Here is a 21,275-nt window from a genome sequence, read left to right on the forward strand (position 1 = left end):
ATGGTAGGAGGTGTTCTTTACACACACTCAAGATTATCCCTTTCAGACCTTTATACTACATCTCTCAAGTCTTTATCTAAATATATATTTACATACATTCGCTTTTTATTTACATACTACCCCATCTCCCCCCAAGTCTCTGACTTCATGGATTCAATCTGTCAGGAGACTTCACTACTCTCCCTGATCATCTTCTTGTCAGATGTGCAAGATCAGTAGTCTTTCTCTGAACTCTTGTTTCTTGACTTGGACGGCCTTCATTAAGGTTTGTAGTATTCAGGTGCTGTCTGAATTTCGTGTTCTTTATCTGATTCATCCAAATATATGACCAATTGACGACTTTGATGTAAACGAATCAAATTCCTTCTGTTTCTTTGTATAGTACCTTCTGAAGTTCTTAGTAAATAAGATCGCTGTTGATTCTCCTCTCTCTGGACAATTACTCCTTCTCTGTTTTGGTCTCACATCTTTTGTCCTTCTGACAGTTTCGGTAGGTTTCTGGTACAGTATTTCCTGTTATAATTATGGGTTTATTTCTTTCAGTTCGACTTCTCTCTGTCTTCAACTCTGATAATCCTGGATTTTTTTCCTGAAAGTAATTTCTTAGGTAAAAGTGGAAGTTGTGACCTAAGTTTTCTTCCCATTAAGCTTTTGAATGGTGCTGATTCACATAACAATGGAGTAGTTCTTCCAAACCCGTGACCTCTACCAACTAGAAGGATAAGGGCAGCAGATGCATGGGAACGCCACCGCCTCCAAGTTCCCCTCCAAGCCACACACCATCCTGACTTGGAACTATATCGCCATTCCTTCACTATCACGGAGTCAAAATCCTGGCACTCCCTTCCTAACAGCACTGTGGGTGTACCTACACCCCAAGGAATGCAGCGGTTCAAGAAGGCAGCTCATACCACCTTCTCCAGGGCAATTAGGGATGGGCAATAAATGCTGGCCTAGCCAGTGACGCCCACATCCCATGAACAAATAAATAATTTTTTTTTAGAAGTTCAGAAGTGCTGAACGGAATTCTGATTTTTCTTTAACAGTGCTTTAATAGTTCTAACTGTTCGCTCAGCTTCTCCATTAGATTGTGGATATCTAGAGGAACTTGTTATATGCACAAATCCACTGATTTCTACAAAGTTTTTGAAGTAATCATTTACAAATTGTGGTTCATTATCGGACACTGTCTGTTCAGGTATACCACGTGTTGCAAAGATTTCTTGTAACACTCGAATGACTGCTTCAGTTGTTGTTGTGTACATCCGTTTAACCTCAATCCATCTTGAAAAGTAATCTACTACAATTAGATAAGATTTTCATCAAAGATGAATAGATCCAAAGCCAAGCATTCCCATGGTCTGGTTGGGAATTGGGTCGGGATAACAGGTTCTCTCTGATCCTGTTTGTGAATTGCACATATGTGACAATTTGAAATCATTTCTTCAATATCCTTTGAGATTCCTGGCCACCATACAGACACCTGAGCCCGTGCTCTATGTTTAGTTTTGCCATATGACCCTGGTGTATTTTCTCCAAGACATCTGCCCGGAGTGACTCTGGAATCACCAATCTTTCGTCATATACCAGCAAATCATCCACTATGGTAAAGTGTCCCTGTATTCGAAGAAGATTTTAATCCTCTTACCACTAGGACACTTTTGTGGCCAACTTTGCTTGTAATTTTGGCAGATATAGATGCATTCTTCATCTTGCACCTGTGCCTGACAAATTAGTTGGAGTTTATTTTAACTTGCCGGCCATTGTGATACAGTGAGCTGTGAGTATGACTTAATTTTGTTAATGAAGTTAACATCTTGTTAAGTAGGATGGTTGACCATTGCCCTGGACAATGCATCTGCTGTTGTTTGTTGCTTGCCCTGTCCGTATTCCTGTGGACAAGGCGTCAGCTGCAATTGTTGTCGGAAGTGAAGGACTATAATGAGCTAAGGCATCCATCAAAATCAGCATCTCCTTGATCCTTTGAAATGCTTGTTGCTGATGTGCATCCCAGCATGTTTGAGCTTTTCTTAACAGTGGTCGTAATGACTCAGTAACTTGGGCTGTTAGGTAGGAATTTTGCCAACTGATTGACCATGCCAAAAAACCATTGAAGATCATGGATCGAAGTAGGAAGTGGAAATGGCTCTCATCTTTTGCAGGTCTGCCATTATGCAGCTACTGCTGACAATGTCTCCTAAAAAACGAATGGATGTTTTTGAAAATTCACACTTCTCATTTAGTGTGAGGCGTTCACCCTGCAGATGATTTAAAACCACTCTAACCCTTAGGTTATGTTCTCCAATGGACTCTCCATGAACTAAAATGTCAACCAGATGGCATATGACACCTTCACGGCCCTGTAGAATATTCAACGTAGTTCTCTGGAATATTTCCAGTGCTGACGTGGTACCGAATGGAAGACGGTTAAAACAAAATCTTTCAAATGGAGTAATGAAGGTTATCAATAACCTTAACTTCTTATCCAGTGGAACGTGCCAAAAGCCACTATTCGTGTCAAGCTTCGTGAATACGGAACTTTTGGATAACTTTGCCAAGCTTTCATCCACTGAGGACATCGGAAGGACATCTCGTGCCACAGCCTTAAGTTAAGTCTACGCAAATGCAAAGATCACTGTTAGGTTTAGGAACTGGAAACATTCCTGAACACCACTCTGTAGTTTTAATAACAGGAGAAATGACTCCCATCCTGGTCATGTCCTCTAATTGATATTAGGCTTGCTTCATTAGGGGGAATGGAATCTTCCTAGGCGTGAAAAGACAAACTGGTTTAGCATGTTTCCGCAATGTAATACTATATTTGGTCTTCATTCTGCCTAGACTGGTAAACAATTTTGGGTATTCCTCTTGGAAGTGACTCCTGGATTCTTGTTGCATAACTTCTACTTTCTTTATAAAATGAAGGTCAATACAAACTCTTCTACTTGAGAGAGAATTCCTGATTCTTTAGAACATACAATGTTTCTAATATTTGCTTTACCTTGTACTGGAGTGTTGCCTGTAGCTTCCCCTTGACTTTGAGTTTAACCTCTCCTGGGCCATGTAACTGGGTTTCTGTTGGTTGCAGAAGATGCGTTGATAACCATGGCTCTTTGTCTGATAAGACCGTTACACTCGCTCTGGTGTCAAATTTAAAATTAGTGATATGTCTGTTGACATATCTATCTGCAGACCAGAATGCCTGATTAGGATCATTGATCTCACCTAGAAAGTGTATTGGTTGCTCTTCTGAAGAAGGTTGTTTAACTTTGTTAACCACTCTATTCTTGAATGCTTTTTCTTTTGCACTTGTGGGAATAGATATTTTAGTCTGGCGCATTTTACCGAAATGCCATATTTTCTTACAGTGGAAGATTCTGCTTTGTTTGCAGGACGCTGTTCACATCTGTGAGTCTTTTGGCATCACATCATTGGCTGGGTTTAACAGCATCTTTCGCTTCCCTCCCATTGTACCTTTTCTTTCTGGTGCCTCTTTCGCAGCCCTCTGTTTAAGGAACTGTACGGATGCTGGAGGGTTCCTAAACCATGGTCTTTACCTCTCGGGATTGATCTGTTATTCTTATTGATCTCTGCTTGTCTCACCAGCTGAATAGCTTTGTCTAGGGTGAGGTCTTCTTTAGACAGCAATAAATTTGATAGGGACTCATCAGCAATGCCTACTACAATGCAGTCTCTTATCAATTCTGCTTTAAGGTCTCCATATTCACATCCCTCTGCAAGCCTGTATAGGTCATTGATGAAAGAATCAGCTGTTTCATCCGGTTTCTGGACCTTTTTGGTGAACCTTGCTCTTTCTAAAATCTTATTGCTCCACAAGTTGAAATACAAATCAAAAGTTTTTAAAACTTCTTCGAATTTGGCAGATGTCTCATTAATACCTTGTCTTGCAATAACATCATCTGCCATAGCCTTAATATAATATAATAAAGTGTTAACAACTACTGCTTCAGACTGGCTGTCCAATTTGGAAGCTATTCTATATCTGAGAAACCTTTTTTGCCAGAGTGACCAATTTTTGGTTTGATTTGGTCCTTCCATGTGTCCAAATCTGGAATGGAGAATTTAATCTCCATTATTTCAATTAGTTTCACTTGTGTGTTCTTCCCTCCAGTATCAGAGGTTTCCCATGCTTTTTCAGCTCCATGCTGATTCCCACTATGGCCAACATTTTAGCCTTCAAAATTCTTGCCGCTAGACTAAGCATTACTTCCCTCCTCAAATTAAATTCTGTTTTATAGCATTACTGCTCTACTCCTTTTAACTCTTCTTGTAAAGAATCGAATATTTGCAGCCTTGTTGTTTGCTTTTTCTTTGCTCTGGATGCCATGTGTAATGGCATCAACCTTGGATTAGCCCTCACCAAGGACTTTCCCGTGCTGCCTGCCCAGTACTGTTATGGACAGATTTTATTTTACCCTCTTTCAGGGTTGCTCACCAGATCCTTGAACTTTGCTTAGTTCTCAGACTCTGATTCTGCGCTTGCTGGACTGGATTTCTACTGTCTGACTCTTTGTCTGGAGTTCTGGAGCTTTTCTACAGCCTTTTCTCGAGTCCTGCAGTTTTGGTGCTTTTTTCAGGTCTGCCCTCTTCAAATCCTTTCAAATTCTTCTTCTGGGTGTAGCATGGTAAGAACCCCCTTTGGTCTCGATCTCACTGCTGATCACCATATTGTATGTTTGTTTGGTACGCTGCCACCTTAATTAGTCTAGCTTAGAGAGATACTTCAGTCTGGAGTAGTTAGAACATTGATATTTATCTTGGAACTATATACATCTTCACATTAGTCTGTGTGACTCCTCCAAAGCCACGCTGCATCTAGCTTCAAGTCTCTCTCATGTGATCTCTTGCATCATCATGTTAGGAGGTGTTCTTTACACACTCTGAAGATTAACCCTTTCAGACCCTTATACTGCAGAAACCACCTGGGATTTTTAATCAGCCCTGACCATGTTGGGTGGGGCAGGTGCACTCAGGGTCAGGGTGTCAGACAGAAATTCCACCTCACCCCACCTTTAGCGGCAAATCCATCCTGGAGAAAAGTCCAGCCTTAAGAATACAGAAATATTGCAGCTTTCAGAAGGTATGTTATGCAGTCAAACAACACAATTATCACACCATTCACCTCACACTGTTGTAATAGTGTCAGTTTGAGTCAGTTGTGGATTTGAGAATTTGAGCACATAAGGATAATTTCCCCAGTTTGTGCCATTGGCGAGGAACCTCACCCAACAGCAGTACAAATTCTAAGTTTGGACAAGCACTGCCTATTCTTCTCCGGTCATTAACGTTGCATAATTATGGTCACAAAATCATGCGCAGTAAGCACCTTCACAATTTGCATTGCCAGAAAAAGGGCTCCAGCTAAGTGTGGATCCGAACATGACTTCCATAATCTAGGCTAAGTATTTATGATCTGGAATACACTGCCTGATAAGGTGGTGGAAGGAGATTCAATAGGAACTTTCAAAGGAATTGGATAAATATTGGAAAAGCAATCATTTGCAGAGCTGCGGGGAAATAACATAGGAGTGGGACTTATTGGATAGCTCTTTCAAAGAGATGGCACAGACATGATGGGCCAAATGGCTTTCTTCTGTGCTATGTGAATCTATCTCATCCAGTGGCCATTATCGTGGGTCTGCCTGAATAGTATATGTCAGTAGGTCATTCTATCACAGAGACATCACTTAGGCCCAATTCTTTCTCACATATGAACTTTCAGCAATAGTCACTGAACAGTGACCAGAAACAGGTACCCTGACTGAACCAAGCACAGTGTAGCCAATTGTAGCAGCCTATTGCCTTGACTAAGGTCAGCTAATACAACACAAACTGGAGATTGAGCTTTCCTGGATTATACAGTTCAGCTACTCACTAGATAAACTTGCCAAGTGTTTTTTTGGTTCGTTTATGGGATGTGGGTGTCACTGGCTAGGCCAGTATTTATTGTCCATCCCTAATTGCCCTTGAGAAGGTGGTGGTGAGCTGCCTTCTTGAGCCCCTGCAGGCCTTGGAGTGTAGGTACACCAACAGTGCTGTTAGGAAGGGAGTTCCAGGATTTTGACCCAGCGACAGTAAAGGAATAGTGATATAGTTCCGAGTTAGGATAGTGTGTGGCTTGGAGGGGAACTTGCAGCTGGTGGTGTCCCCATGCATCTGCTGCCCTTGTCCTTCTAGGTGTTAGAGGTCGTGGGTTTGAAAGGTGCTGTCGAAAGAGTCTTGGTGAGTTGCTGCAGTACGTCCTATAGTTGGTACACACTGCTGCCACTGTGGGTCAGTGGTGAAGGGAGTGAATATTGAATGTGGTGGATGGGGTGCCAATCAAGCGCGCTGCTTTGTCCTGGATGGTATTGAGCTTCTTGAGTATTGCTGGAGATGTATCCATCCAGGCAAGTGGAGAGTATTCCATCACACACCTGACTTGTGCCTTGAACATGGTGGACAGGCTTTGGGAAGTCAAGAGGTGAGTTACTCACCACAAGATTCCTAACCACTGAACTGTTCTTGTAACACAGTATTTATATGGCTACTCCAGTTCAGCTTCTGGTCAATGGTAGCCCCTAGGATGTTGAAGGTGGGGGATTCAGCAATGGTAATGCCACTGAATGTATAGGGGAGATTGCTAAGATTCTCTCTTGTTCAGATAGTCATTGCCTGGTACTTGTGAGGCGCGAATGTTACTTGCCACTTATCAGCCCAAGCCTGGATATTGTCCAGGTCTTGCTGCATTTCTACATGGACTGCTTCAGTATCTGAGGAGTCGCGAATGGTGCTGAACATTGTACAATCATCAGCGAACATCCCCACTTCTGACCTTATGATTGAAGGAAGGTCATTGATGAAGCAGCTAAAGATGGTTGGACCTAGGACACTACCCTGAGGAACTCCTGCAGTGATGTCCTGGAGCTCAGATGATTGACCTCCAACAACCACAACCATCTTCCTTTGCGCTAGGTATGACTCCAACCAACGGAGTGTTTTCCCCCTGATTCCCATTGACTCAAGTTTTGCTAGGGCTCCTTGATGCCATACTCAGTCAAATGCTGCCCTGATGTCAAGGGCAGTCATTCTCACCTCACCTCCCTATTTACTCTGTCCAGACCCCTCATGATTTTGAATAACTCTATTAAATCACCTCTCAGCTTTCTCTTCTCCAAGAAAAACAGTCCTAACTTCAATCTGTCTTCATAACTAAAGTTCCTCATCCCTGGAACCATTCTCGCGTATCTTTTCTGTACTCTCTGCAATGCCCTCACATCTTTCCCAGAACTGGGCGCAATACTCCAGCTAAGGCTGAACTAGTGTCTTATGTAAGTTCAACATAACTTCCTTGCTCTTGTACTCTATGCCCCTATTAATAAAGCCCAGGATACTGTATGCTTTATTAACTGCTCTCAATCTATCTTCGAACCTGCAATGACTTATGTATATATACACCTAGGTCCCTCTGCTCCTGCACCCACTTTAGAATTGTACCCTTTATTTTATATTGTCTCTCCATGTTCCTCCAAAAGACTTGCTCGAATATGAAATTGAAACCCGACCACATCCAAGCCGAACCCGACCGGGGCCTGAGTCCTTTGATTTTTTTCCCGTGTCCAACCCGATCTCATAATAAAGTTAATTATATCTAACATACCTTGTCCAAATGTTGTGATCCTCTGTTCCGGCAGCAGGTTATTCCTGCAGAATCGTGCACAAGTTCCCTCCCTGGGCAAGGTAGCACTGTGTCCACATCCAGCCCGACCTGACCCGAGCCCAAATGCCAGACCCGGAAGAGAGACCTGACCCGACCCGAACCCAACACATGTCGTAGGGTCTGGTCGGGTAGCCAGGCTTTATGTTCTTCCTACCAAAACGTGGCTGGTCCAGTTCAGTTTCTGGTTAATGGTAACCCCCAGGATGTTGATAGTGGAGGATTCAGCGATGGTAATGCCATTGAACATCAAGGGGAGATGGTTAGATTCTCTCTTGTTTGAGATGGTCATTGTCTGGCACCTGTGTGGCATGGATGTTACTTGCCACTTGTCAGCCCAAGCCTGGATGTTGTCCAGGTCTTGCTGCATCTGGACACAGACTCTTCAGTATCTGAGGATTGCAAATCATGCTGAACATTGTGCAAACATCAGCGAAAATCCCCACTTCTGACCTTATGATGGAGGAAAGGTCATTGATGAAACAGTTGAAGATGGTTGGGCCTAGGAGACGACCCTGAGGGACTCCTGCAGTGATGTCCTGGGACTGAGATCATTGACCTCCAAAAATAACAACCATCTTCCTTTGTGCTAAGTATGACTCCAACCAGCAGAGAGTTTTCCCCCAATTCCCATTGACTCCAGTTTTGCTAGGGCTCCTTGATGCCATACTCAATCAAATGCTGCCTTGAGGTCAAGGGCAGTCACTCTCACCTCACCCCTTGAGTTCAGCTCTTTTGTATTTTGACAACTCTTTAAGTTAGGGGAGCTCGTGACAGATGTGCATTTGATCAATATTTAGCTTTTTAAACTCCACCCCCTTTAATAAATGTGAAAGTGACTGAAGCATTATTAGCTACAGAATCCAACATAGCTCATTTCTTTATCTTGTTTTTTTTTTATATCAACTCTTGAAATTGCAGTTCCTGAACCTTCCACAGTTTGCCATCTATAGTTAACTCTGATTCCAACCGGACAACTAGATCAATTATTTGAGTCATCTTTGGAAACTCATCTTTGATGCACCCGTATGTTTTCAGCTATTTCCTCATGAGCAAACCAAAGCTCCAGGATGTTAACTCTGTAACTCTTACTGTACTACCAAGAATTGGCCACGTCAATCTTCCAAGTGCGAAACTACAGAGAGCCCAATTTTTTTTTTTAAGCTTACAGTGACTGTCTTCCATTCAGCATACTAATTCATATCAAAACCATCTGCCCGGGGAGCCTGGTATTTCTCAGGCCCTGTGGCAGTCTAAGGACTAATCTCTGTATTCAACCTGCCCACTTGTATTCCACTTGACATTACAGTAATTCTAACAGAATTGAGGCCACAGAGATCCTGGTTGATAGGTTATCAATATCTGTGCTATTCTGTTACCTCCAGTTCCTTTACTAATCAGATATTTATCCAGTTACATTGTTAATTTATGACGAATTTCAAACTGCTTCAGCAATCTTCAAGCATTGCTTTTGAAATGAGTTCCCCGTTTATTTTCTAACATGGCCTTACCCTGTCCATTACAACGAAGTGGGCCAATCTTGTGAAATGCCATTTCTACAGGTACATCTCTTGTGTCTCCAAACCTCACTTCCTGTGCAGGAAGAATGGTTTTATCCGTCAAATATCCTTTGTCTTGTCTCCAAACACCATCATTTGCATCACAGTTGCATGTGGAAAGACCTAGGGCACAGTTGCCTGTGAAGAAAGATATGCTGTATTTTTTTCATGCCTCAATATATTGAAACAATTTTTATGTTACTAAGATTTTACATTTTTGAATAAATGCATCCTAAACATATATTGCATGTATTTACAATTAACTACCAGGATACTCTCACAAAAAACTTCTTAAAATAATACAATCCAGTTGGCTAGTCTCGTGGTTTTCACATTGTTTAGAACCATTTCAAATATAAGTATTTGCTTGTTCTGGCTGCTGGGGCTTGGAGGCTGTTCCAGTTATATTGCAGGTTGGATTCTAGCACACTGCAAGAATCATAACTTTCACTTTTGCCTGCAGAGCTTCCCAGGTAGTTGGAAAAGACCCATATGGACCAGCAGTGTGAAGTCAGGATTGTAACATAAATATAGCAGAAAAAGGCAAACTGCAAATGACCAGCATTTATAAACTCAGCATTTAGGGAAATTCTCCCATTACATATTTAAATTGTGATTGGCTATCATAATATACCCCATATCAACTCTTTTTTAAACATCTTCAAACTGGATAAAAATGTATTAGGAAGAAGCATATTAAATTCATAAGACAGAAAACAGCAACAATTTATATTTATATAGCACCTTTAATGTAGTAAAACATCCCAAAGCTATACAGCAAAATATGACACTGAGCCACAAGAGGAGATATTCAATCAGATGACTAAAAATTTGGTCAAAGAGATAGGTTTTAAGGAGTGTCTTAAAGGAGGAAAGCGAGGTAGAGAGCTGGAGAAGTGTAGGAAGGGAATTCTAAAGCTTAGGGCCTAGGCAACTGAAGGCACGGCCACCAATGGCAGAATGATTAAAATCAGGGATGCACAAGAGGCCAGACTTAGAGGAGTGCAGATATCTTGGAGGGTTGTGGGGCTGGAAGAGATTATATAATCCCATGGAGGGATTTTCAAACAAGGATGAAAATTTAAAATCATGACGTTGCTTGACTGGGAGCCAATGTAAGTCAGTGAGCACAGGGGTGATAGGGGAATGGGACTTGGTGCAAGTTCGGACTTGGGCAGCAGAGTTTTGGATGACCTATGGAGGGTAGAATGTGGGAGCCCAGCCAGGAGTGCATTGGAATCCTCACGTTTAGAGGTAATGAAGGCATGAATAAGCATTACAGCAGCAGACGAGCTGAGGCAGGGGTGAAGTCGGGCAATATTATGGAGATGGAAACAGGAGGTCTTAGTGATGGGGTGAATATGTGGTCAAAAGCTTATCTTGGGGACAAATATGGCACCAAGATTGTAAACTGACTGGTTTAGTCTCAGACTGTTGCCAGGGAGAGGGATGGAGTTGGTAGCTGGGGAACAGAGTTTGGAGTGGGGACCGAAAATGATGGCTACAGTATATTTAATAGGAGGTAGGGAGGGAGGAAGAAAGAAAGAAAGATGGACGTATAAAAAGGATGGGCTGTTTGAGATACATTTACAAAAGAGATAAAGTTATTTGTTTTTATTATTATATATAGTCCCTCTTACCATTTTCCCCACATGCACATTTTCCACTGTTGGTTGAAGCTCCACCCCAGGAATTTATTTTACGCCCATCACGAGACACCCACCAACCCCAGTGCTGCTTAAGGAAGCGGATATGGCGACATTCCAACTGAGCAGTGCAAAGACATAGAACATTGTTTCATAGTTATATTCCTATGAGGATGAACAGTTCAGCATTGCAGTGTTGCAGATAACATTAACTGTCCCCGTTTGTTACTTTTCCTATCTGTGCTCTTGTACTGTTTATGTTACCATCCCCCGATACATAACAGTCCCATCAAGAGTCAAATCATGGTAGCAGGCCTGCACAATGGCACTGAAGTGCACCCTTCAAATGCTATGGTTGAGTTTACTAATAGGGACAATCAGGATTGCAACAAGTAAACTTGTAGGAAGCCTCTTTTCATGGTTTTCATACATCAGAAGTTAACAAATCTATGTTGGGAGCCTGCCAATCATTGATATATTTGCCATTTGGAGTCCATTTAAAGTCAATCAAACAGCACATTTTGAACCAGTTCCGAAGAACGGTCACTGACCCGAAACGTTAACTCTGCTTTTCTTTTCACAGATGCTGCCAGACCTGCTGAGTGGTTCCAGCATTTCTTGTTTTTATTTCAGATTTCCAGCATCCGCAGTATTTTGTTTTTATCTTGAAAAACTTGTAATTAGGTAGCACCTCTAATGTAGGGCCAGAGTGTAATACCACAGCAGCTGAACGCATGCCTGCCAATGGTGGAGTCACGGGAGGGAGCGAGGAAAAGATAAAGTCACAGCTCAATGATTGACTGATTTTGAACCACAGTTCCCAACAATACAATGAAAAAAGGAATGAAAAATCAGTGCTTAAGCAGTACTATCTAATAGCAAGTGACGTAACAAAGCAATTATACTGAGGTTTGCATACAAAACAAGAAAATGTTCACCATTCAACAATGACTTTTCAAATGGGAGCTACAGAAAATGGAAGCACAGTGAAAACTGATTAGGGTAGATTTTCATCTTCACTGCCTGGGCAACAATCTGGTCTGCCAGATCACCACCCAGCAGTGAACACCAAACACTACCCTAAAGTGTCCATGAGACTTTCATTAACATGCTTTTAAACTATTTTCACAATAATTACTTTATAATATAATTTTGTTTTCTCTGTTTTTCATTTTGTAAAACCACTGCAACTAAATGATACAGGAATCCAGCAGACGCTTCATTTTTTAGAACTAGCTATGACTATGAAATGGTTGTAATGATGTAGGAGTTGCTTACACTGATATACTGTTCACAGTACTTTGAGGCCTCCGTTAACGCCTTGAGTTGATCTAGGGATGCCTGATTGTAATTAATGGTTCGAGAATAGCACCCAGCATCTTCACAAGGAGACACACGCATTCGATCCTCTGAATCATGACCTATCACTGTAATGCCTTAAAAAATAAAGATTGCAATTTTCAATAAACACACTTAAAAGTGGACACATTAGTCTGCTGCTTCTCAGGTGAGGTTCGTATAATTTGTTTTCACTACAGAATTAATTCTTAAAGATTTGCTTGCACTGCACTTATTTTCATGTATGCATTATTTTTGTCCAAACAGTTCCATAATATTCCAAACCACTTCACTTCTTAGGAAAGAAATTCTGACTAAGTATAATCTTTGAACAGAGACACGTTGGTCCACATTGGTACACATGATAGTAAATGTACAATGTGTAATTCAGCCAGTTACTTTCTCAGCTGGGAATGGCAATGACCCAGAAATATGAATCAAATTTTTTAAAAACACAACTAAGTAAAATTCCAAGTTACAAGAAAAGTATTGATTGAAACACAATCAGTTTTTAGTGTACAATAAACTAAATATATTTGACCTACCACATTAAGATAGGGGCAAAGCATTGCACATTTTAGAAATCTAATTGTCATTTGTTTTTCTTTTTAAGAAATACCTCAAGTGGGGGTGGGGAAGTGGGTGGGAGGGTTGGGGGTGGTGTGCGGGGGGCGGTTGTGGGTGGAGGGGCCCAAAAATACCGGTGCTGACTGGCACGTCAGTTTAAATACACCATTCCCAGTACCGGCAATGTTCACCAGAGCAGGGGGAGGATGGAGCAACGATCCGTCCACCTTCCGATTGAGGCCAATTGAAGTACTTAAAAAGCTCATTAAGAGCTTGTTAGAGTTGGAGGGTGGAATTTTGAAGGGGGCACATGGGTTAGACGCCTTGATTGTTGATCAGCTGAAGGGAGGCGGGTAAGGAGTGCGGTGGCAGTCATGGCTACCCCAGGGCATCACCATGGCCCCAGAAGAGGGTCAGCGGGGCAAAAGGGAACTCGGCATTTGGCAAGGGGATCCCCTTGGCGCTGTGCAAGTGTCGGTGAGAGTGGCACAGGGCTTCAGCACTGAACTGGCTGGTCACACCCTGGCATCGCAGGGGCAGAGAGAGTGGGGGCAAGGCTGCCAAGGACAACTGGGCGGCCACCTGTCCAAAAGGAAGCTTGCAGCTGGTAATGGGGGCACGACTGTCAGATTTTGTACCCAGTGACAATGAGGGGCAACACCGTCCACAAGAAGGGTGATACCCCAAGCAGCAAGAGGGCAAGGGAGAGGAAAGAGGGTCAGGAAGGCACCTGAGGTCATATCCTCAACACAGGATCGACTGCTGAAAACAGAGCTACCTGGAGATAACCAAGACCCAGTGCCACAGGAGACTGTGATTCTCTAGGCAGATGATCGCAGACATCTGTGACCTTGTCGTCAATGACCTTGTTACCGACAGGTGGGAAATGGTGTGGGTGACTTCCACTTTTCACCTCTTAACTGACCACAGATAGTGTTTTAAAAACAGTGTTTTAGTCCCTGAGTGTTTGAGGGTCAAACAACAGGTTTTCTCATAGGTTTAAAAAGTAAGATAACTATTTATTAAAACAATACCTGAAAATGTTTGCAACCTCACCTACTCACACAATTTACACATGTTCACACACAAGAAAAGATAGAGAGTAGAGGGCAGTATGCAATTAGAGTTTGATTGTTGTAAAGAAAGTTCACTTTGAAACCTTCTGGGTTTTCCAGGAGGAATGTTTCACAGTGTTGCAGGCCTGAATCTCCCTTGTCTTGGAATTAATGAAATGTCGCAGACTCATTTGGTTAAAACTAAGTCCGAAATTGGTGGTGGAAATCCTGGTTCAATTTCTCAGATGGGGAGTTTTCAAGGTCACCTTGGAGACTCTCTGCCTCAGTACTTTAAAGATGCTGCTGGCAGGGCTCCTTGCTTTGTTGGATTGATCTCACAGCTTCTCCGACTGGAATAGTTTTCTGTCTCCCTCTCTCAGAGAAATTGGAAGCCACCCACACCATTTCCCACCTGTCGGTAACAGAGGTTTTAGTCAGGTGACCCAAGATGCTCTCTCCAGGGGTGTTCATACAATATCCCAGGATGTGGGGACCATTGTTACATGATGGCATCTGAATGTGGTCCATTTTGATATTGGTGTTACTTCACACCTATTATTTTGGCCTTGGCTTCGGAGTCAGTCTGTCTGCAAAAGCCTTTGCTCACCCATTTTTCGATGATACGAGTCGTAAGCATGAAATGAGCTGTTTTACATGTCAATGCACCTCCCCAAGGTAAGTCCATATTTTAATAATGGTCCTGTCTTCAACAAACAAACATGTCGATTGGCAGTACAGGAGGGGATGACCTGACCTCTCCCTCCATGTTGCCAGGTAGCAAAGTGTCCATTTTCTTGTAGCTTAGTTCAACAGTTTACTTTTATTTCATAATTCCTCCAGTTTATTTCATATTTCATCACTGTTCCCTCCGTGAGTGTGACACTTCGCATCTCGCAGCACTGGTCGGCATACCCTGCCAGTAGCCATCAAAGTCACTTTCACCTTGAACTTCTTTGCTTCTGGCTCCTTCCAAGGATCAGCTCTGGACCTTAGAGGCAACTTGAAAATGACTGCAGACCACTGAATCTTGCAGGTCACTGATACCCTCTTTGCTGGAGCTAGACAGTACATTCATTTAAGAGCAGACATGGCCTCACAGGCACAGAGGGCATTGGATTTCACTGCCATTGTTGATTCCCCCAGTGACAGGGCATCATCGATTGCACCAGTGTGGCCATCAAGGCACCCAATGATCGAGCAGTCAGATTCATCAACAGGAAGGGCTTCCACTTCCTTAACATACAACTGGTCTGCGACCACAACAAGGGCTTCTTCCATGTGTGCGCTCGCTTTCCAGGCAGCTGCCATGACTCCTTCATCCACCACCAGTCCAGACTGCCTCAGAACTTCACTCCAACCCCCAAAGTCCGTGGATTGATTCTAGGGGACAAAGGATACCCCTTGCAAACATGGCTACTGACCCCTCTGTAGGAACTCAAGACAGAAGTGCAGAGGCAACACAAGCAAAGCCACCTGCTCAGTAGGACAACCACTGAGCAGGCCGTTGTGCTTTTGGTGCCTGGACAGTCAGGCAAAGCCCTTCAGTACCCTCCTGCAAGTGTCTTACTCAATGTGATGGTTTGCCGCATTCTGCATAACTTGGCCCTTCAGAGAGGTGTGGACTTCGAGGATGGTGAGGCCCTGGATGGAGATAACTCATTGAGGGAAGAGCAGGAGCAGGAGGTGACAGAGGAGGAGGAAGTGGAGCTGGAGGGAGGTGACCCTGAACAGAGAGGTGCCGGGTACAGCTCTGAGCGCAAAGGACTTGTGAGGATGCCATGAATTTCAGGGATCTCCTGATTCAGAAACATTTCAACTGAGCTCCTCTGACCCAGGTTGAGGGACATGGCATGGAAGGCAGTCTGAGATACCTGCGCTAACAAATGGAAGATGCAGCCTATCTAATCACTTACAGCTAATGAAGGAAGCTCATCTGCCCAGAGGCTGTGCCCTCGCTGTGAAGGAGCCCATTATCTCTTTCACCACCTCATACCACTTTCCTTGTGATGGTAGCAATAAAAGGAGTCCCAGACATGTGCTTAAAGTGTCATCATTTATGCAGTGTAAAGAGAGGAAAAAGGTTGATAGAGACAGTAAGAAACACCGCAGTGACCCACTAAGTGCTCAGTGATGCGGTGGCCTTTGCGCGTGGCCTCTCCTATGCAGTGCTCCCCTTGTGGCCTTAGAGAGTTGGAGGCAGTCTGCTCACTTGCCTCGGCTTATGGCAGAGATGCATGCGGCAGTCGTCCTTCGCATGGAGGTGCCCATGGGGGCATCTCCAAGGGCTGCTGCACCTGCATCATTGCAGGGGCAGCCTCTGTCACTAGGCCCTGCTGCACGGAGGCTCTCACTGTCAGAGGGGTCAAGGAGGCCGAGGATGATGAGGGTGCCCCGCGACAGGTGGCACCCTCATCCTCCTCTGTGACATCCTCAGCCCCGGCTGGGCTCTCCGGATGCCTGGCGGAGGACACCAGCTGGGGCGCAAATGGCATTCCCTCCAAAGATCTCTGTGCCACTGACAGGTCCATGCTACCCATGGATCCTGTGGATGTCAGTGTGCAGTTTCTGCATGCACTCCAAGTGCTACCGCAAATGGCTCTCCAAGAGGTTAGCCACTCTCCCTATGGAGGAGCTCATGCTCTCAGCCCTGAGCCATGGTGGCACACATGAGCTCAATGGACTCCTCCATCCTCTGCCTATGACCCCGCACTGCCTCAGGGAACTCCAACACACAGGATCACATCTCCTGCTGCTGTTCAAGGTAGAGCCTCCTTTCCATTGACTCCTGGGGCCCTGCACCTGTGCTCAGCTGAGCAGGGCTGTGTCTATCCTCCACCCTCCAAGGGGAACTGACCAAAGTTCCCTCTGCCTCTAGCACCCCCTCCTGCACATTAGTGCCATGATCATCACCCTGTGCCACCATACCTACACGCGCGAGGCCCCTCCGAGGTGAAAGTGTCTGTGTGGGTGGATGGTGCACTCGTAAGGTGTAACAATGCTTCTTTGTGCTGCTCTGGGCCCACAGAGGGAGGGGAAGAGGCTGCTGTGGGTTGGACATCTGCATCTGTGGGAGATGCAAGAAGAGATGATGAGACCTTGCCTAGGAGAGTGGAAACCTCTGCAGTGCTGAGGCTACTCAATGTTACTCAATGCACAACACACTATTGGACAGGGTGGAGTGCACTGCACCCCCTTAATGACCACATTGCACTGTGTAATCACCAGGTCCACCATGAGCTTCCGACTCGCCAGGTCCGACTGCCTCCTCTTCCATTATCCTGGCTATCTCCATTGCTGCCTGCTCCATTGGGGTAATTTGGTAGAAAAATGGTCCCCCTCCTCCTGTTTGGACCCTCTCCCATACATTATGCGTCCATTTCTCCTATAAGGACAGAAGAGAGCGTGGTAAGACACTGCTGTCCTTTGTTACCAATGTCATCTGTCCCTATGCATTAGGAGTTGGATGTCTCAATGGTGAAAGGTTCTCAGCAGCACTATGGCTGTGCGCCATTCTGTGGAGTCAGTAAGTGGCCTGGGCACACATCCCTCCCATGTTCAGAAGTAGCATGTGCCCTGAGGGGCTGTGTCTGCTGGAGGGTGCAAGCTCCGATTCCTGTCTGGAGGGTTGGGGGTTGCACTCACCTTGCCAGAACGAATGAGGTTGTTGAGCCTTTTACAGAACTGGTCCAGATTCTTCTCGTCTCGCTTTTGCCACTGAGAGCAGCAGCAGTCTGCAGCCAGACCTCTTTGGTTTCAGCTGGTGGCCTCCTCCTGCCACACTCCGGGAACAGGACCTCCCTCCTCTCCCTCATGGCCTGCAGCATTAGATCCAGGTTGGCATCAATGAAATGAGAGGCAGTCCTGTTCTGGCTGCCAGACCTCCAGCTCTCTCGACTCAAGAACAATCTTGCCTTCTGTTTCCCGCCTCTGTGGTGAAAATTGAGCAGTGTATCTGTATTTTGTATTCTGTCTTGGCTCCTAAATTGGTATGTAATCTGAGATCAGTTCTGTTCATCGTCATGTAAGATAGGGCTGGGCCACAATAAAATACCTATACCAATAAAATCAAAAGTCACGGAGCAAAATATAACAGCCAATTTATGCACGGCAATGTCCCACAAGCAACAGTGAGATAAAAGTCTAGTTAGTCTGTTTTGATGGTGTTAGTGAGGGATGAATATTGTTTCAGCACGAGGAAAACTTCCTGCTCCTCTTCAAAAAGTAGCATGCGACCTTTTAGTTGTTCCTACTTCCAAAACCACAAAGAGAAGATGCAAATTTTTGACCATCCTTTTTTTGAATAAAAAGACACAAAATTAACCTGATCAACAGCCTTATATTATGTTATGGGGGATTTTCACCCAAAGTTTCCTACCACCTCAACAGCACATAATATTCAAATAATATTTATGAAACACATGAAAGGTATGCTTTTGTTGAAGAATACTCCACATGCTTGTCACCAAAAGTTGAAAGTGTTAAATAAAAACTGGTCACTGTGGACTACTAACCTGTTGCAGAGTCAGAGACCATGTCACATTCCACAGGAAAAGGATCTACTCCATTGTCCACACCATCAGGATCTATAGTGAAGATCCCAGACTCGAGAATGCCTGCACTCTTTAAGGCTGCACAGGACTCCATTACTGTGACAAGTTCAAAGTAAGATGTGAGGAATATGTTTATTTCTGCTGCTTTCTCTAAAAACATAATCTAACCGTATCATTTAGTATTCAGTTTCTGGTTGGCAGAGTCTATTTGTGATTATTATGCATTGGGACTTTTACACTAGATGGGTTGGATTTTACAGGGCTCCCGAGGTCGGGCTCTGTGGCGGGAGGCGGGGCTGGAAGATTGTTCCGGCAACGGCCCACCTCAAAGCCTGATGCCGGAAGGGCCGGGCCCGATCCTCCTGGCGGTGGCGAGGCGCCGGGCCTCCTGCCACTGAGCAACAGGTCCCAGCTTACCATATTGAAATGAGCACAATGCATACACTTAAATAAACTTACCATGATCCTACAGTTGGACCACGATCTTCAGAGCTTCTGAACTTTGTACAGTTTGGGGGGGGGGGGGGGGGGGAGAGGTCATATTTGTAAGGTACGTGTTTTGGTGGGGGAAGGGCAGCTAGTTAATTTTATTTTTATTGGGGGGGTGGGAAAGGGGCGACAGAATTTTGATTTGAACATTGTGGGGGGGCGGCTGTTCCCTTTAAAATTTTAAATTAGCTGGCAGGGCTGTCTGCGCTTTAAAAACAATGTCAGTGCCTGCGTACAGGCAGCTAACGCCATGGCAGGTGTTGGAGAGCCTGTCTCCTCCACGTGACTGGGGAGGGCATGCCGACTGGGGTATTTAAATAAACCACCACGCAGGAGACCGCAGCGGCGCAGGCTGGCATTTGTTTTTCACCCACTGCCACACCCGGCAGTGGGCACTTAAAATACAGTCGGATATTTTCTCAGGTTCAGTGTCACTGGTCACTCCTGCAAGCCAACCTGATGTTCCCTACAATCCAGCATGTACATTTATCTGTTGAGAAATCCTTTATGAGACATTAGGTGCTAAGCACTTACATGTTGTTTCTCGCATACATCACAAAAAAAATCAACACTGACAGAAAAAGTACATTTTTGCCATAATCTTTTTTCATGAAATAATGATATTTTAGCAGCAGAAAGTGCTGGAAATACACAACCAAGTTTGGCAGCATCTGTGGAGAGAGAAACAGAGTTAACTTTTCAAGTCTGCCAGACTTTTTCTGGCAATTTCAGCTTTTAATGTTTTTATTCCAGATTTCCGGCATCCGCAGTATTTTGCTGTTGATATTTTAAGTGTTTGACAAATTTCACTTTAGACTGCAGCTGTTTTTCATATACATATCTGCTGAACCATTCTAAGAATAATAATTTTGCAAAATCACATAGCTTCACTCATGAAATGGTCATATATGAGAGACGAAAGAAATGGTTTTCAACTGAACTTTGTGTATAACAGTACAGTTTCTATATTGTAAAGCCACATAGCTTCCTCAAAGGTTAAGGTGAAATTAAGATAATTTTATGTTTTTCCTATTACTTATTATGGCAAACATGTCTTCTTATTACCCCGTCATTTATAATTTTGTGAAAATCTTCCTATTATAATTATGATGTTGTTAATACATAGCAAAGCTTTCCTCCATATAGCAATTTTGACAAGCTGAGTACAAACATCACACTGATTTCAAGGATTAATACAGGTTAAAATATCAGATTTAAACACCTAGGTGGCTAACTTTGATAGCAACGTACGATTAATCCATACCATTCAATGTGAAGCAGGCAGCACGCCATCTTTGTTCTGCCTGCTGAATAACACGACTGTATCATACAGCCAGTGCTAACTGTGCTGTTCATTAGTTCAAGCCTCAGCAAGGAGCCGAAACTCGTGACACACTAGCACCAGTTAAAGCCAGCCTGTACCTCTTAAAGGGGAGGTGTATTGTGGCTGCAGCAGGTGCTGGAAGTCATTCCGCAACTGATTCTGACCTGGGAAAGCCAGAAGAATGGCATAACATGGGAGAGAACTGACTCCATGATTTTCCAAAGCTGCACTGTGGCCCGTGGTAGAGAAGGTGCAAAGAAGAAACGATGCCCTGTATCCAGAGGTGGCCTGGAGACCCTCCAAACATACACTCAAATGACAGTGGAAGCAAATAACCTTGGAGGTCAATGCCAGGAATCAAGCCTCGAGGACCTGGATGTACTGCCACAAGAAGTTCAATGATCTCACACAAATGGTCAAGGTCAGTGAACTCATCTTCACATTCTCTATCCCACTAACTGCACCATTAGTCTCAGACATTGCTCAATTCACCACACCCACATCACTCAACTACTAACAGTCTCCATCTATCAGGACTCATACCTTACATTCATATGCTACACCTCAGCCCCACACACTGAGCACCGATGCAAACCTCACACCCACATCTCACAGCTTGTACACGGTGCCAGCTATTCAACCATGATAGCCGCATCAGCCAAGCAGATTGCACAACACTCACTGACACACTTCCCTTTCCCTTGCTGGAGAAGGTGACACACAACTGGAGGCAGCAGGAGCTAATGGGAGGGCAACAGGCGAGTCAGAATATCCTGGCCCCCATGGAGAAGACGTTACCACTGGGACGGCCATTGCTGGGACAGTGCCCAATGAGGCACCGAAACCACTGAAGATGACAGTATTTTCTTACCTCATTCTCCTTCTCACAATCCATCCCCCCCTCATCCCACAATCGCTTCTGATTTACAAGCTGCAAATAGTGTAAACATGTGCCTCTTACTTTCCCCCTCCCTGCACCATGACCTTACCGCTGTGCCTTTTTCCTTTCAGATACCCGAGAGGGTGCAAG

The 21,275-nt window shown here is 44.2% G+C and overlaps 1 protein-coding gene across 2 annotated transcripts in view; it reads right to left on the bottom strand.

Annotated features, from left to right (window-relative positions):
* LOC137346572 (uncharacterized) overlaps positions 1-21,275 on the bottom strand; it is a 76,661-nt gene that overhangs the window by 11,753 nt on the left and 43,633 nt on the right. For both annotated transcript variants that reach the window (XM_068010090.1, XM_068010097.1), the window contains exons 8-11: positions 18,394-18,528; positions 12,201-12,358; positions 10,917-11,043; positions 9,229-9,414 (exon numbers count right to left, since the gene is read on the bottom strand). In XM_068010090.1, coding sequence (XP_067866191.1) covers positions 9,229-9,414; positions 10,917-11,043; positions 12,201-12,358; positions 18,394-18,528 — 606 coding nt within the window. The remainder of the gene's footprint in view (positions 1-9,228; positions 9,415-10,916; positions 11,044-12,200; positions 12,359-18,393; positions 18,529-21,275) is intronic.

Source organism: Heterodontus francisci, chromosome 2 (genome assembly GCF_036365525.1).
Source record: "Heterodontus francisci isolate sHetFra1 chromosome 2, sHetFra1.hap1, whole genome shotgun sequence".
NCBI classification, from domain to species: Eukaryota; Metazoa; Chordata; class Chondrichthyes; order Heterodontiformes; family Heterodontidae; genus Heterodontus; species Heterodontus francisci.